Source organism: Neofelis nebulosa, chromosome 2 (assembly GCF_028018385.1).
Source record: "Neofelis nebulosa isolate mNeoNeb1 chromosome 2, mNeoNeb1.pri, whole genome shotgun sequence".
In the NCBI taxonomy this organism is placed as follows: Eukaryota; Metazoa; Chordata; class Mammalia; order Carnivora; family Felidae; genus Neofelis; species Neofelis nebulosa.
The window spans coordinates 11885948-11904435 of record NC_080783.1 but is presented as its reverse complement, the minus strand read 5'-3'; the positions used below and the strand labels follow the sequence as shown (position 1 = coordinate 11904435).

At 44.3% G+C, this 18488-nt stretch overlaps 1 protein-coding gene across 12 annotated transcripts in view; it reads left to right on the top strand.

Annotated features, from left to right (window-relative positions):
- The window catches only part of RHBDD1 (rhomboid domain containing 1), a 175175-nt gene that overhangs the window by 52046 nt on the left and 104641 nt on the right, over nucleotides 1-18488 (top strand). For all 12 annotated transcript variants that reach the window (XR_009254702.1, XR_009254703.1, XM_058702819.1 and 9 more), the window contains one exon: nucleotides 15336-15424. Coding sequence is in view for 10 of the 12 variants with exons in the window: in XM_058702819.1 (XP_058558802.1) it covers nucleotides 15336-15424 (89 nt within the window). In the remaining 2 variants the exon portion in view is untranslated. The remainder of the gene's footprint in view (nucleotides 1-15335; nucleotides 15425-18488) is intronic.

The window sequence follows — 18488 nt, the reverse complement described above, 5'->3', positions numbered from 1 at the left end:
CTGCTGTTACTAATGTTTTTTGGTGTTTTGTTTTGTTTTGTTTTGTTTTGTTGCATTTCGCTTTGGAGAATCCCCTTAAAGTCATTTCGCCGTAGATACTACCTCTGTACTTATGGTGAACTAGGTTTCTGCTTTATCTAACTTGATGGTGGCTCACAGTGGCCTCCTTCCCTTTTCTTCCCTCCTGCAAGCTGCTGAATGAGAAATGAGGCTAGAGTTCTAGGATGCGGAAGTTAGTTCGCTTAGGAAAAATCCCCCCCTTCAAGAGTCTAATTGTGTGAAAAAGTAAGGGTCATAGATTATTATGACTCTTAGCCACATTTCTCACAGACTCATTACTCAGAACTCATTTTTCCCCTGATCTTCCTGTCCCCGGTTTGTTTGTTTGTTTTTTTAAAGGTGTGACAGAGCAAACCTCGTTTGTGTAAAAAGGCTGGATGGAATGTCCAGTCCTGAGGGCCACGCTTCCTCTTGCCGATCGAGAACCGTGGCTTTTTCTGAAGGCAGAAAAGTGTCCTTCGTCATCATCGTTATGACTGTTTTGTTTTCCTCAGTCAGGTATTTCATACTAGTCACAGCGGCATTATTCGTGTTCTGGAAGTTATCACATCTCTGATCTGAGCTTCTCAGGTCGTGGCAAAAGATTTAAGGTGTATTTGCAGGGAGTGGGCACTGACTGAGTCATGGCCACAGAGAACCGAGAGTCACAGTTGGGTAGTAGACAGGGGGATGGTGAATATACCTGGCTTGCAACAGGAAGTTTGAAGCTTTTTTGCATTGTAGCAGTCATTTTGAAGATTTGATGTAAGAAATGGCAAAAGTTCATTTAAAATTTATAAATTCCACCCCAGTGTCTCTGAGTACGCTGCCAGTGATTGCTATCAAGCGTCTTGAGCGTGCTGATTATACACTGTTTGACACACATTGTTTGTAATGGTATTTCAAGTGCTGCCGACTGACTCATTCTGCGTATTCAGTCTGGAAAGCTTCATCAGCACCGTCGTTCCCCGTGCGGGCGGAGGCGGACGGCCTAACTGATGAGGAAGGTGTTCCGCGTGCGTTCCATAGTGTTCCAAGATCTTCACAGGACTTCGTCTTTAATGATGGCTCGAGGTCCCCATTCAATCTGGATTTCATAGATTTTTGCCTGTTAATTTCAATAGAATTTTCTTACGGTCCGGCTCAGAATCCATGGTGGAAAGAAGATTGGATGGGGGAATGGGCAGCGAAAGAGCTTAGAAAACAGTAAACGAGATTGAAATCACCTGGTGCAATAAAGCTTTTAGTAGATTTGAAGAAGGCACGCACTGGTTATTTGAAAGAAAAAAAAAACCTGTTGAGGATTGTAAGTTAGAAATCAGAGTAGATTATTTGATTTTTTCGCAAGTGCTTTGTGGCTCAGAAGTGACCCATGGTATTGTTAGACTTGTGTCACATGAACAATGACATGGTTCCTACTCATGCTTCTGTCGGAGTCTCAGGCTCCTCATTGCAGGTTATACTTCCTAGTCAAACTTCCTCAGATGTGCCGAGTCTGAGGCAAAGACAAGCAGAAAGTGTGTCCATCAGGGAGGTGGGGATCCTTGGGATGGATACATTCCTGAGTCTTCCTTTCAATACACATTTATTGAGTGCCGCTCGCGCTTTCTCCTCGCTCTCTGTAAGCTTGGCCCTTGGTTTTACTTCTCTCTGAATCTCAAGTCCTCATCTGTAAAATGGGACTGATAATAGTACCCGTCTTATGGGCTGTCTGGGAAAACGAAAGATACCACAGGGAAAGTCCTGAAATCAGCATCCGGCTCCTTGGGAGAGCCGCCACCACGTCAGGGCCCCTGAGTTGTCTTCTGTGGGCACAAGAAGAATCACTGAAGCTAGTCACAGCTTCCCAAAGTCTTCCAGTGCCGCCCGAGTCCTGCAACCCCCTGGAAGTCTGTGCTAACACTTACTGAGTAATGTCTCCGTGAACTTCACAGAGCTCTTTCGTAGAGGTGGTAAATAGTGTTCCTCAGTTAAAAAAAATGAGATGTTTGAATTTTTTCCTCACCTCTTGCTTCACACCTACAATAGGGCAGGCATTATATGGAATACTTTTATATGTATTTTTTCTCTTTTAAGTCTTGCAAGATTACTTTTATTATCTTCCACACATGAGGAATGGACCTGTATCTGATACCAGGGTGGAGGTTCTGAGAATTGATTTGGTGACTCGACCATCTGGGTTAATAATTCTTCAGTGTACGTGACACGTTTTTGACTCTTTCATTAGAATCATCAAGTCCCCTATCCCACCTGGAGCCTTAGCTTATGCCAGAACTGAAAGAGCGTCTGGAAGAACTCCCCTTCAGACTTTGAGATCTGCTGGTTCTACCTCGCTTCTGTCATCCTCGGACACTTTTGTTGTTGAGATTCTTCTGGTTACATTTTAAAGAAGCCCAGCTGAAACTAACTTGATCAAAGAAAAGGACCTCTGTTGGCTTACGTGATTAGAATTTCCGGTGGTGCAGGCCAGGGCTTCAGAGGCATCAGATGTGGTAGGATTTGGAGGTGTGGACAAGGTGTGTTAGGATTTTGTCTCCATCTCCTGGCTCTATTTCTTTTCCTGTGTTGGCTTCTGTGTTAGTTATTTATTGCTATGTAATAAACCGTATCAAGTGTGGTGGCTTAAAAGAGCACGTATCTGTTATTTCATGGTGTTTGTGCAGCAGGAGGCTGGGCATGGCTTATCTGGGTCTCTGGCTTCAGGATTTCTCACAAGACTGCAGCAAAGGTGTCACCCAGCACTAAGATCTCATCTGAAGGCTTGATGTGGAAGGATCTGCTTCCAAGCCATGTGGTTCATCAAAGAGCACAGTTCCTTGTGGGTTGTTGGACCAAGGGCTTTGCTGTCGCCTGTCAGCCAGGGGCATCCTCAGTCCCTCGCCACTGGATTCTCTCCACGGGTTAGCTCACAGTATGGCAGCTTCCTTCATCAAAGGGCGCAAAAAAGAGTCTTCTGCTTGTAAGGCAGAAGTTACGATCTTATGTAACGCAATCGTGGAAGTGGCACGCTCTATTCTGTTTGGAAGGAAGTCGCAGGTCCCACCCATGCACAGGAAGAAAGGATTGTAAAAGGGGTGAAGACCAGCAATCAGGTATCATCAGGGCCCATCTTGGAATCTGTCCACCACACCTTCATTCTCCACATGCAGAAGCTCACCTACCTGGTGGCAGAGTTGACCAACCAAGTCGGGATTCTTGGTTGAAAACATGAATCAACTCTGGCAAGCTTAACCACAAAAGGACTGATCAGAAGGCTGTCCGATACCTTGTAGAATTGTTGAGAATACTGAAGCACTGCGCTGGAAGCACCTGAGAGAACTGGATGGAACTGGAACATTGCTACCCTGGACTCTCATCATAAGATTCTCAAGATGAGATCTATCTCACTGGCCAAGTGTAGGTCCTATGCCTGTGTACAGCTGCAAGGAAGGGAGATGAGGGAATATCTCCCCACCTTGGGCCTCCATTGGAGGTGGGACCATTTCTTTGACACTGACAGTGCCCTGAGATGAGCTCTTGGGTCTCGTGGCTTCCACAGATGCTCAGCCTAGCAGGTTGCTTTGCTTAAACAGATTCTCCTCTAATAGGCATTTTCAGAACTGTGTTGCCCGTGGTTCTGTGCTCATGTTTAGCATAAACTCTGCCTTCCAGGCATACCAACAAAGCTGCTACAGAAGCAGTCTGTGATATCAATGGCACACCCAGGTCTCTGAGTCATGTAGTAGGTGGGGCATTCATTAGTCAGAATTTCGATTTAGACCAGATTTAACCACAAGTGGAATTTAGTTTTTCTGAAATTAGAGGCTAACACTGTGATCCAGTTTTGTTTCCCAGTCTTTGTGTTGGATCTAGGGATTCGGGGATCACCTTAACTCTTTCCTGTTGGTTACCTTCGGCCATGTGTATATCACTTTCTTGGATATGTGGGCACACTAGCTGAATTACCAGGTTTTTATAAGTTCAAAGAACTTGTAAATCTTTTGAAGTGAGCTCACATGTTTCCTTGCATGAATTTTCGAAGTTATACTTACTCTCTTGCAGCATTATAGTAGAATATATTAAGGCCCACTTACCAAGAAGGGAAACAGATGTCACTTCTATGGGGTAATTTGTAGGGTAAAGAGGCTTGCCTAGACTCAAAATGTTTTTCTTATTGGCCTACGATGTAGGTGTAATCTCACCATTAGAATTTGAACTCTGGCTTGAGATCAGTGGACCGCAACACATTAAAATCACCTAGGGAATTAACAAAACCAAAAAAAAAGAAAAACCGAACAAAATGATGTCAGCATCCCACTCTAAGGAAATTTTGAAGAATTTCTGGGGGTGGAGTCCACGGAGCTGTAACTTTTTTTTTTTAAGTTTATTTATTTATTTATTTATTTTGAGAGAGAGAGACAGAAAATTCCAAGCAGGCTCCATACTGTCAGCATGAATCCCAGTGCGGGGCTTGAACCCATGAAGATCATGACCTGTGCCAGAATCGAGAGTCGGATGCTCAGCTGACTGAGCCTCCCAAGCACCCCACCCTGCCACCCTTTTTCCTTGTGTATCCCTGTGATGACTCCTATTAATCGGGGTCACTGATGCCGGTCTCTTCCTACAACCTCAGAGAGCTGCCCCCCTACCACGGGATTTCTAGGAATCACACTGCTTCTGAAAACCCCTCCATAAGGCTGAGCTCACAGGAACATCCATTTGCTTCATAACAGTAGCACATGTTACAATCAGGCTATAAACAATCCAACTTCTCTTTCATTTTATATTTACTTGTGGAGGTGATGTGCAAATAATCATTCATGTGGTATCCAGAAATATTTCTGTCTATAGTAATAGCAGATGGCAAAGCATTTTTCACGTGCCAAGTTGCATTTATTCTGCCACAGTGCAATGTGGAAGTGATCATGGCCTCTTTCAAATATTCTTACTCCCCATGTGCATTTCAGTCGTGGTGGGAAGTTTGCTTGCGTATCAGTTCAATATGTTGTAGATTTACTTGGAATCCTTGGAATTTGTGCATAGTATAGTCACATGGGAAGTACTTTGAAAAGAAAGATTTTTGAGGCCTAATGATTAAAGGTTATCAATTCCACAAACATTTAATAAGCATTTGCTGTGTACTAAGCCAGTGGTTTTCCACTGGGATAGGTGGCTTCGGTCCCCAGGAAGGACTTTGGAAATTGGCAGGGTTGTTTTTTGTTATTATAATGATTAGCGGTGCTGCTGGCATTGGGTATGCAGGGGCCAGAGGTCCTAATCGCCCTGCACCATGCAGGACAGTGCCCTCCAACCAGAATGATCCTGCATAACTCTCCCATCCCCAAATCTGTTGAAAGGACATTTATGTAGGTGAATAAGCTGTTTATGATTATCTGAGCCTAAAACCTAGTTGTGCTTTTCATATAAACACAAAGTTTTGTGTGTGTGTGTGTGTGTGTGTGTTTGCTTTTTTTTTTTTTTTTTTGGCATGGACTTAATATACAATGACTTTTCCAAGAAAATTGTAAATGTAACTTAAGGGAAGATTGTATTTTGCTGTTTTTGGAGTCAAAAGTTATTTATCGTCACATAAAATCATGTCACCGATGGAACCCTGCACGTGGTATTTGAGTCACAAAAAGCCCATCTGTATCTGCCTGCATATACTATTTTCACCTTCATGCAGATTCCATACATAGGGGCAAGCAAAGGACCATTTTATGTGTCTTCTGGTACTATCCTATGCAAATAATTCCTATGATTTTGTTGCATTGCTTGTTAAAAATCTTTCCTTATTTTACAGCCAGAGCATTATAACGCTGAGTTGAAATTGTGTGTGTGTATGTGTCTGTGTCTTAAGAAGTATGTGTGTAATTGTGATTGTTTATAAATTTTATTTCAAGAAGATGGAGCCTTGCAAACTGTTTAAGGGGGCATCGGGTATAATAGGGTTGAGAGCCACTAGATTAAGCAGCAGGGCGATGGCAGAGAAATCAGCAGACGAGGAAAGATCTGGGTGCCAGGAAAATACAGAGGAGCCGCAGACCCTACCCTGTCCTGCAGGAACGTGCTGGCCAGGAGCGTTTTGCTAGGGCTTAGCCGGGTGAAGGCAATATTGCATACAAAGTCGGGAAGGGTGAAAGCGAGGCTTTGGCAAATGGCTCAAGCTTGGGTGTGGTCGAGCTGCGGGCTGGCAGTGGAGAGCGAAGGCTAAGAGGCAGTTGGAGCCACGTGAAGGATGTAACAAGGCTAGCTTGTGTTTTATTCTAGAAACACTGGGGAGCTACCAAGAGGCTTAAGGATTGGGGCGAGGCTGGCTTGTTAGAGAGAGTGCTTGCACAATGGTGAGCCAGGCTGGAGCAGAGCAAGGGGGACAGAGCCAGGGAGAGGCCTGAACTAAGACAGTGCCAGTGGGGAGAGCCAGTGCAGGTGGGTGCACGTTGGTCCCAAAGGTGTCACAGCCAGGATTCAGCCCCAGGTGATAGAACTCCAGTTTCCCCTGTTCTCAAGCACTTTCTTAGACGATCCCAGGGGCCGGGGTGCATGTGGGATGGTGCAGAGAAGAGGGAGAGAGTTTGGGCAAATGGAAGCTACTCAATAGTGAATTTGGAAAACCAGGGAAAGGAAGCTGTAGGATACGTCTGGTCCTGTGAGGTGTCTGGCGAGCAAAGGAGCACAGGCCTCACTTCTAGAATCGCATGGACGGACTCTGTAACGTCTGTGCCCCAATTAAGTGTGTGGGGTGAAGGGGAATCGTTGTTTGCTTATGTCGCGTGCAAAATAAAACTGACCTGTTGCTTTCAGTTAATTTGGCACACCTTTCATTTCGTTTTGAAAATCTGAGTAACAACGACAGATTCTAAAGAAACTTCGTAATACCGCAAAGCTACAGATTTTCATCTGGAGTGCTATCTGAAAACATTTGCCTGTGCCACATGGGAGAGAACATTCTTGACAATTTACCCTCACAACAACAAAAACATTTAGATTTATCCACCACACTGGTGAGAGAAATGCCGTTCTTTAAACAAGGGCCTCAGCAAATTCTGTTCCCTTTGTATTTGAAAAAAAAAATGCAATTACTAAAACACTATTATAAGAAGTTTGGAAAATAGAAAGGAAGATGTTACTCCCTGCTCCTCCTCCCCCCCCCATTATCTGTTGCTGTTTTAATGTACAGTACCTTCTTTAAATCTTATTTTTAGATACATATATGTATATTTGTGTGTCTATAATGTGTCTTATGTTATATACATAAAGATATATTGTCGTCCTGGTATATACAAATATTCTAGAAGTCAAGTAACATGAAATATCCTGGAGCAGTATTTTGAATTATTCTTACACTCAGTTTCCAACTTGGTTCCCAGCTTCCTACTGAATACTGTACTACTTGCCTCTATTTAGTTGTCTTGCAGGCGTCTGTCCCGAAACACATCAATACTGAGCTTTGAACTCTACCCACCCTGCCCTCTCCTCTTCCCAGTTTCCCATATCCCAGTAAAGGGTTCCGCTGTCCATCCTTTTTTTTTTTTTAATTTTTTTAAATGTTTGTTTAGTATTAAGAGAGAGTGCAAGCGAGGGAGAGGCAGAGAGTGAGAGGGAGACACAGAATCTGAAGCTCCAGGCTCTGAGCTGTCAGCACAGAGCCTGACGTGGGGCTCGAACCCATGAACCGCGAGATCGTGACCTGAGCCACAGTCAGACGCTTAACCGACTGAGCCACCCAGGCGCCCCAAGGCTTTCACTGTCCGTCTTGTTGCACAAGGCAGCAGCCTAGATTTCTCCCCTTCCTGCACCCCCTACATGGAGTCCACTGCAAGTTCTTTCATCTCTGCTGCCAGAATAGATGCCGCTCACTTCTCCCCACCTTTGCTGCTACCACCCTCTTCCAAGCTGCCCTCATTCTTCATCTGAGCTACATGAGCCTCCTTACTAGTCTCCTACACTGGCTCTTGCCTCTGTAGATTCTGCTCTCCCACTGGACAGAATAGATCATCGTGAAAAATTCTCCCATTTAAAATTCTCCTGTGGAGTACTGATGCATAGGGGCACTTGTACCCCAATGTTTATAGCAGCACTCTCAACAATAGCCAAATTGTGGAAAGAGCCTAAATGTCCATCAACTGATGAATGGATAAAGAAATTGTGGTTTATATACACAATGGAATACTACATGGCAATGAGAAAGAACGAAATATGGCCTTTTGTAGCAACGTGGATGGAACTGAAGAGTGTGATGCTAAGTGAAATAAGCCATACAGAGAAAGACAGATACCATATGTTTTCACTCTTAGGTGGATCCTGAGAAACTTAACAGAAACCCATGGGGGAGGGGAAGGAAAAAAAAAAAAAAAAGAGGTTAGAGTGGGAGAGAGCCAAAGCATAAGAGACTCTTAAAAACTGAGAACAAACTGAGGGTTGATGGGGGGTGGGAGGGAGGGGAGGGTGGGTGATGGGTATTGAGGAGGGCACCTTTTGGGATGAGCACTGGGTGTTGTATGGAAAGCAATTTGACAATAAATTTCATATATTGAAAAAAAAAATTCTCCTGTGGCCTCCCGGTGTACTCAGGAAACAACCTAAATTCCTCCCCTTGGCACATATGGCCTATAAGATCTGGCGTTTGCGCCTCTTTCCAAATTCATCTCATGCTGTAGGATGTCCTCATGCTCACTCGCTAACTCACTGTGTTCCAGCCACCTAAAACACACCAGGTTCTTCCCAGCCTCACAGCCCCTACTTGTGTGCTTTTCCCTGTGTGAGGCTTCCTTCCTCCCCTCGGGGCATACAAGCTCCAAATGCTATGGATGTCACTTTAAATGTCACTTAAGGAGCCATCCCAGACTACTCTAGGGAAAGTAGAGTTGCTTCCTTACATTGAAACAGTTTGCAGTTAGAGAGTGTGTGTGCCCCCACCACATTATAAGCTCTGCGAGGCCGTGACCGTGTTTGTCTTATTTACGCAATAGTCAGTACATATTTGATAAATGAATGAATGCTACCCTCTTGAATCAGCTCATGAAGTTATCTTGCTTCCAGGCTGAGGGCCATGGGACCAAGAACCAAGGAATGGCTAGGCATCATCTATTATCTTTGAAGCCCTTTTGTAAGAGAGACTTTTCATCCTTTTTCAGCACTCTTGTTTCTGTCCAGATCATGTTTGTCTAGGACTCAAGTAAATGTCAGTGGTCAGCTCCCAGCCCCAGGCCCGAGGTTGGTGCCATGTTTAATAAACGCACATGGATATTAGAGTGGTTACGTGGCCAATATTTCAGTGCCTCCCTTGGGAGGGAATATAATATTGGAAGAGGACTGGTTCTTACTTCTGCAGCCAACAGTGGCAGGAAGGAGGTGCCGGGGAATGTGGTGAAGAGAAAGAACGTATAGACCAAGTCTCTCCCAAATTGCCATTGCCAAAGACACGTACTCGCGTAGTGGTTGAAGAAAGCATCCAGGACAGAAACCAAACAGTTTAAGAACAGTTTATCTTGGGAAGAAGCAGTCCTACCAAGGTCTTCCCTAGTGGCATGAATGTTCAAAAACCTGAAAACCTCTTGCCACACCTTGCTGCTGTTAGGTCAGTTTATTAGGATCGTTCATTAAGAACCCCAAACAGGGGCGCCTGGGTGGCGCAGTCGGTTAAGCGTCCGACTTCAGCCAGGTCACGATCTCGCGGTCCGTGAGTTCGAGCCCCGCATCAGGCTCTGGGCTGATGGCTCGGAGCCTGGAGCCTGTTTCCGATTCTGTGTCTCCCTCTCTCTCTCTGCCCCTCCCCCGTTCATGCTCTGTCTCTCTCTGTCCCAAAAATAAATAAAAAACATTGGAAAAAAAAATTAAAAAAAAAAAAAGAACCCCAAACAATTAAGAACTTCTGTTAAATGCAGTTCCAGCCTGGTACAGACTGCTTTTACAGGAGGAAATTCTGGAACACGTGCTACAGCAGCCCCCTTCTAGTTGACCGCCTCTTACCTTACCGTGTCCTTTTGCCTTGTCTAACACTGTGTCTCCATCAAGCTACGTCCTTAATGAGGTCGTTTGCTCTGCACACACCGGGAGATTATGTCTTAGAGTAATACATTTTCTGCTTTCTGAGCTATGCCTGAGATGGCAGCTTCTTCAGCTGTGGAAAGAATTTGCCACTTAGCAGAGGAGGACCTTTATAGCTTGTCACAGCTTTCAATCATAGCTTAGGCTTTTGATTCCTTAACAGTGGCACATGGGAGCATGAACATTTTGCATAACCACTTAGCTCAACCTTCTAAGTCGCCTCTCAAAGGAGTGAGAAGCAGTTTATGCCGGCATGATTGGAAAGAACCCTCTGTACTGTTGTTAATAATATCTGCATATAGTTTGCATAACTGAAATCCACAATCATCTTCTTCCCAGCCTTATGGAAATACATTTGACATATAACACACAGGAATATCTTCATCTTAGTTTTGGTCCACACTTACCGTCACTATCCCTTATAAGTAATGTGCACCAACGGCGATTTGATTTTTTAACCTTTCAATATTTTTTTGTGTTTTTTTAGTTTTTTTTTCCTACAAACACAAGTTGAGCCCCAATTCTGTGTCAGCGCTGCATCTCTGGAGGTCTATAGGACAAACAGTAATGGCTAATGATTTTTCAGGGTTGTACAAAACGATAATGATTTTTCAGGGTTGTACAACTGGAGTGATTGTGGTATTAATGGCAGTGTATCCAAAATAAATAGAAAATCTGAAAAGACAGATGAAGGACTGTCCGACTTAGATTTTTTAGCAGCAGTGGTTGATCCGGTACCTCTGGACAGATGGGAGGCTGAAATGAAAGATCTTTTCGGACATACAGAGATTACCAGAATTTCTTACTCTCAGGCTTCAGCTGGAAGAATGACTAACAGTCGGATTTGGGCAGGGAGGAAATTGAATCTAGGAGTAGGTTACACCACGACAGAGCAGCAGCACAGCCAAGAGACGGGACGTGTTAATAAACCTAAGTAATCCAAACAAAAGGCTGCCCCTGTCTTAGGATTTGAGTACAAACGAAATGTTTAGACTTGGGGCTAGTGTTTGAAATTCTCCCATTTGTGATGAATTATTTTCACTTCAGGCAAGGGTCTTTAACCGGAGGTCCGTGGATGGAATTCAAACCATCCGTGAACTTCTTAAAATTATAGGTGACATTTTGTGTATGTGTAATTTTCCTGCAGACAGGATTTGTGGCTTTCATCAGACGTTGAAAGGGGCTTAGAACCTGAACAAGCTTAAGAACTACTGGATTAAGATATAGGCCCCAACTGGAATGAAATTACATGGGTGCTTTCCGCGAAGTTGAGACGTGATGATCTGAATTTGAATATTGGATCTTTGTGAAACGCCTGAGACCCCAGACAAATGATATTTCTTCTCATCATAGTCTGTTTGCCTGGTGCATGACCTGTGTGACTGGACATGGCAGCAATGCGCCTGGCCCCTGTGACTGTACCTTGCCATCAGTTGGTGTTTGATTATAGCTGTTATGCTTTCTAAAGGGAGTCACTACTGAGCTATCAGAAGAAATAAAGCTTCTCAGTGACCAATTCTGGGATATAATAATAGGTTTGGTGTTGCTGTTTTGTTAATCGAGAGGGTGTTTTGTGTAATACATTGTCTAAGTATGCAGGATGGGGAGGGTGTTGTGTTTAATCATTTTCTCTCTGGATGAGATGTGATATTAAAACAATTGTTAATTGGTGACCGTGCCTAACTTGTGTTTTCAGAATGCAATTGTAACGTATATCAGAAATGGGCATTTTATATGCAGTTTTAATTCCACTGCTCCATTCCTTCAGAAATTTGTTGAGTGCTAGTGTCAGACTGTTTACTGCGCTGGTAACATCACGGGTATTGGGTTGAAGAGGGTGGTCCTGTCCCAGAGAATTACTTTGAATTGGGATGGAAGGTGGCAGGCCATCACCAAATCCTCAGTCCCAGCCTAAGACCTAATCAGGCCCAGAAGAAGCCATGTTCCTAGGAGCCTGCCACGTGGGGCATCAGCCTGTGGGGGTGACTAAGAACGGAGTAGAGCACATACTTCGCGGACAGATGCTATGAAACCATGGGCTTCCTCGGACAACGCAGGCATCAAAACGTCTGTTTCATGTATATAGTTACGATCATAACGCGGTCTGCTTCTGAAGCTGTTAACTGTCTTCCGCCAAAGCCCAGGGCCTCCTTGTGGCCCCGCAGCACCCCCAGGGGCAGGGGCAAAGTGCCCAGGTGCTAGGACGGGGCGCCCTGCCTGCTGGGAAGGAGACACGTCTCCAGCCCCATTTCCTGCCCACGGGTCCATTTCCTTTCTCAGGACACGGGTATCCCTTCGAGGGAGAGGGAGGCGGTCTGGTCTGTCAGATGGTTACCGACGGCATGGAGAAGGGTAACTGCCTCTCAAAATGAGCCTAGGTTTCCTTTCCTGTGTGGCATGTCCCTTTTTGTGTGTGTTATGTTGCAAAATCCTCAGTTTTGATGGAGATGATCATCATCTCTTATTTTAAGAGATGAACACCCGTATAGAGCTTAAATGGTAAGGACAGCTAGGGTTTTGAGATGGGACTTGTGTGAAAATGCGGAATGTTGGATGATGGTGCAATATGGTCTCTGGTCTGCCAGCTTTCCGTCCCCAGTTATTCGCAATTACATGAGGACAATTAGATTATAATTCAAACTTCTGCAAACTCATTTAGAGAGATAAGAAATTCATTTCACTGCATTGTACTCTAAATTGTAAATGAGGTTCAGGATTGATTGTTTAATAGGTTGGAGTTCTAAATTGAAATTTTCTCCCGTGTTATTTTGTATCTATATGATTCACCGTGAAGATTGGGTTAAAAAGTTAAAAAATGTTGATGCAATTTTCTTCTCTGTGAAATCGAGGTTACTATTTTTAAAAAATTGATTCTGGCCTCTCCTTTGTATCCCTCAAACTACCACTTTCTCTGCCATTCCTAGAACTATTTGAAGGGTTTTTATGTAGCCTAAAAATAGAACAAAATAAGCACAATTTTATTTTTTTTGGAAAAGCTCAGGAAAAGCATAGCTCATGCTCTTCTTCCCCTAAAAATGGAACCCGAGCATCTGATCCTATGTTTTTACTATCAGGTTGCAGATATTGTAGGTAAATCTATCTGATGAAGATAATAGCTCTCTTGAAGGGATGATTGTGGGGGTGGGGGGGGGCGAGCGTGTATGTGCATGCATGCAGACACACACGCATTGTGACAGTGCGTGTGCACGTGGCAGGAGCTTTTTCGGGCAATGGTGGGAGTGAATTAGCTCCTGGAACAAACATCAGTGCCATCCTGCCTGTAGACGGCTTCCTCTGGTCTTTTCTCCGAAGCCTTCCATGGTCTCTTCTTTTCCTGGGACCTAACAAGTCTTCTTGCTAGCTCTAAGATGGTGAAAATGACTTGTGGCTGTTTTGCCTGTGATTTTCCAGGGCCTTTGCCCTCTTGATTGCTGCTGAGATAGGCAACGTGTGTTGGCCTTGAGTCTAGGTCTGCTGTAGGGGAGTAAACGTCAGCCCCTCAGCTCCATCACTGCCGTGGCTCAGGGGGTGCACTCTGAGTTGAAGATACAATGGGTTTAACTTGCCTCCTGGTGTCCTGGGACACTCGAATCGTTCATTCAACCCACATCCCAGTGTCTTCCAGTGCCAGGCATGGCCCTAGGAGTGTGTCATACATATGTGGAAATGACAGAAATCACTGTGCTCTTGGAGTTTACATCTGGCTCCTGAATAACTTTCTGGAATGAAGGTCACTTCCCTAAGCTGTGGAAATATTCATACACTTGACCGTTTGTTTGTTTGTTTGTTTGTTTGTTTGTTTTTGGTTTCTAATGTAGCATAAAAGATGAATAAGAAGACATCATTGGTGCCCTCAGAATTTGTGAGAGAGCGAGAGAGAGAGAGAGACAGAGAGAGAGAGACAGCCGGGCCAATGTGTAGTTAACACTTCCCTCCCCGGTAGGCCAAGTCCATGCTATAGTAAAGGCAGAAGCAGCATTGCTGAGGGAAGACAGTGGAAGGAAGGAGGGACACGATTTTTACGAAAGGGGTGCCTGCCATTCAGCTCAACCTGTGGTCACCTTTGAGCACGTGGGGGTCTGGTGGTGGGTGCAGTGATAGACTTAGTGGGCCATGAGAGTGGGGACAAGGGATGAGCGAGGCTGAGTGCTGGGATGCCTTGGCTGCGGGCTGGGGTGCTCTGGAAGCAGACGAGTCAGTGAGTTTCACCGGATGGCTGTGACACGGCTAACCCACCATTCTAGAACAGCTGATGGCAGAGTGTGGGATGCACCGAGAGCAAGAACAGGGGTGGGGGTGTGGGGAGGGAGGGAGACAGCTAGGTGACCTTTGTTTATTCTTTTACTCATTCAACAAAGACTTAGCTGCAGCTTGCTGTGTCACTTAATAGTGATTGCCAGTCTTAGATGGTACTTTAAGAAGAATGGAACCAGGGGCGCCTGGGTGGCTCAGTCAGTTGGGCGTCCGACTTCGGCTCAGGTTGTGATCTCGCGGTTTGTGGGTTCAAGCCCCACATTGGGCTCTGTGCTGACAGCTCAGAGCCTGGAGCCTGTTTCCGATTCTGTGTCTCCCTCTTTCTCTGACCCTCCCCTGTTCATGCTCTCTCTCTGTCTCAAAAATAAATAAAACATTTTTTAAAAATTAAGAAAAAAATAGAATGGAACCAATTTAATGCCCTATCTCATCTTTCAAGCTCGACGTTTACATTTTTGTCTCTTTGCTAAGGGCCTGAAAGGTACACATGAAGACAACTTTAGGGGAAGGGGTGTGGACATCTCCGTTTCCTCTGCCGGGTTGCTCCTGCTCTTTGCCTCACTCGTCGGTGGTGTATGAAAATCCGCAATCGGCTGTGCTACACGGGGAGATATGGGGCCTCACAATGCCTGAATAATTTGAGATGTAATTCAGAGAAAACGGATTTCATTTATGTTTTGGGATAAGAGCCACAGAGAAAAACTGGAAGAAACAGATGGGTTTGTCTTGACAAAATGCTTCCACTGCTGTGAAGGAGCCAGCCCCCTTCTCTTGGTCAAGGAGGGGAAACTGCATCTTAAACATGTGGTGGTTATTATTCATTGTACTTTTTTTTAAGGTAGGAAGCGTTCTTTGGACAGAGTTAAATGCTGCTCAGTGTAAAGGACGTGGTGGGGGGGGGTGGCAAAGCCTGAAGACTGTGACTAATTGACATGCACCGGCCTAATGAGAAGACAGAATGTGTCTAATCAGTGGCAGAGCAAATACTCACAAAGGGTCTCCTTCTCTCCCAGGGCTTCTTTCGCTGGGCATCTGGCCGGGATTCTCGTCGGACTAATGTACACTCTTGGGCCTCTGAAGAAAATCATGGAAATGTGTGCAGGTACAGAACAAAACACCCTTGGCCTGACAACAGGTTGGAAGTTCATCTTAATTTTAATGGAAACAGAAGCCACCCCAAGTTTCCCTGTGGTTCAGCTTAGGAATTCCCGAATAGGCTCTTTTTAATTTTTTTTTTTTAATGTTTATTTATTTTTGAGACAGAGACAGAGCATGAACGGGGGAGGGTCAGAGAGAGAGGGAGACACAGAATCCGAAGCAGGCCCTGGGCTCTGAGCTGTCAGCACAGAGCCCGACGCGGGGCTCGAACTCACGGACCGCGAGATCATGACCCGAGCTGACGTCGGACGCTCAACCGACTGAGCCACCCAGGCGCCCCCCGAATAGGCTCTTTTTAAAACCAAGAGGCCAAACACCGGCTGCACACATGCCCCACACTGCTCCAGAGAAGAGTCTGCAAACCCAAATTGTGAACCAGAAGCTTCTTAGGGGACAAATTGTGGTATTTTTACCTGCAGCATTAAGGGAACTCACAGAAAACCACGATTTTCTTGAAAATGCAGAGAACTAAAATAGACTTTTTTTATTTAAAAAATGTTTTAACGTTTTTTATTTATTCTTGAGAGAGAGAGACAGAACACAAGCAGGGGAGGTGAGAGAGAGGGAGACACAGAACCTGAAAGCAGGCTCCAGGCTCTGAGCTGTCAGCACAGAGTCCGATGCGGGGCTTGAACTCATGAACCGTGAGATCATGACCTGAGCTGAAGTCAGACGCTTAACTGACTGAACCACCCAGGCACCCCTAAAATGGATTTAAAATAATGCATTCTTCCGTAATATTCCCCAAATTAATATATGTGCAAGGCAAAGTTAAAAAAGAAAAATCTGAACCGAAGTGCAGGCCAGTATTTGCAAGAATTCAGAATGACCCCTAGGTTCTTGGTGGGTGAGATGCATATTCATGCGTGGCCAAATCAAGTGTGCTATGGCTTAAAGCGTGGCTTCTGCCTATAAAAGTTTGGGGGTTTTTTTTGTTGTTGTTTTGTTTTTGTTTTTGTTTTTCTGGCTTTTTTTCCTGTCAAACTGATGCTCAATGAAAATACTTTATTTTATTTAGAATATGAATTTTTTAGCCCTCTTAATTTAAAATGCTATACTGTGTTTGACTTATAGGAAAACTATTTTGCAGACACTTGTTTTATAGACCATATGAGTTCCAATATTTCATCTTTTATTCATAAGAAATCTTCTGAGACTATTTTACCTTTCCTTGAACCATAAATAATTTGTTTTCACACTTTGTGCCGATGACTGGTATTCTTGAGAACCATATAATATTCATGATATTAGAAAGCTTTCCAGGCACTGCACTGCTGTCTTTATTAGCGGGTTGTGTTCGCTTTCAGATGATTTTTACAGGCTGTGTTGCATCTAAACGGATTCCCATTTCCCTACATTTGCTTATTACTGTGTTTCCAGTGTGTGTGCTTGGAGGAGACAGCAGGAACTGCATTTATTGAAAATGTCCAGTTTCATTATATTTTTGATACAACTTAATTATGGAAATCTAGTAATGAGCTTTGTTGCCCAAATGCGCCTTAGTACTGATAAGGGAAAAGGAATGTTTCTTGTGAGTTTAATGTTTTGTTTCATTTTTTTTTTAAAGATTTTATTTTTAAGTAACTTCCACACCCAACTTGGGGCTCGACCTCATATGCCCAAGATCAGGAGTCGCATGCCCTACCCACTGAGCCAGCCAGGCACCCCATGTTTTGTCTCATTTTCTATGTGTATCTGAAGTTGAAGTGGTTTGTAAAGCTTTCTTGCAGAATTTAGGGAAGAGTTTTGATTTTAAAGAGGATTTTTCCCCACAATTACACCATTTCGACTCTTAGTTTTCCTTCTTGAAACTTTGCCTATGTTCTGGGCGACCTATTTTTTTTTTTTACATCATGTTGTTTTCAAAGTAATACAATAGAAAATTAGATACTAAAAGTTGAAACAAACATTCAGTGCTATTGACAAATAGCCTATAATCTCTCTGCCTTTTTTCCGGTGAAGCCGGAGAAAGATCTAGGGTGACCTGAGAATTGAGGTGACCCAAGAGCCCTGTGGAAAATAGCCAAGTGCGTCTGCCTGATAACTTCTGGAGAAGGAGCATCACACTGAAGTTGTGCCTGCCGGTTACTCCCCACACCGCCTCCCTTCAGTAGTGCTGAATTGACTGTCCTATGGCCCTGTTAGGGACAAGGAAGGGGAAAGGCCCTTTAGAAGGGTACATGGCTCCCCCAACAGTCTTCTGGCAGTAGGTTCTCTGGACACCAGACCATCTCCACTTGTACAGGAGCCTCTAAGCCCAGGGTTATTTTAGAGGTAGAGACCCTCTTAGGTCAACAGGAACCTCTAGAACCTCTAAGGAACTGTAGAGCGTTTCCCATATTCTGTTCCCGATAGGGCTAGGCCCAGACAGAAGGGAGTTTATTTTAACAGTTGGTTAGAAATCACTTGAAATGACCTTGGCTTTGTTATAAAGAACCTCCGAATTGTTGGCAAGATCATCAGTTAAAGCCTTATGGCTGTTCTGTTCCATTGGTTGAGGTGGCTGTTTTTATGCCAGTACCTTTTTGGTTACTGTAACTTTGTGATGCAGATCGAGATGGGGAAGTGTGAGGATGGCTATTATCAAAAAGACAAGAGATAATACGCATCGTGGAGGATGTGGAGAAAAGGAAGCCCTTGTGTGCTGTTGGTGAGAATGTAAACTGGTACAGCCAGTATGGAGGTTCCTCAAAGAATTAAAAATAGAACACCTTATGATATAGCAATCCCACTTGTGAGTAGATATCCAAACGAAATGAAATCAGTGTCTCGAAAGAGATATTCGCATTCCTGTGCTCGTTACAGCGTCATTCCCAATAGCCACGGTAGGGTGACTGGCCATCAGATAAATGGGTAAAGAAGATGTGGAGTGTGTGTGTGTGTGTGTGTGTGCACGCGCACGTGTAATGTAATTAGTCTGCTATAAAGAAGAAAGAGATCCTGTTGTTTGGGACAACGTGGATGAACCGAGAAGACATTATGCTAAGTGAAATAAGCCAGAGAGAGAA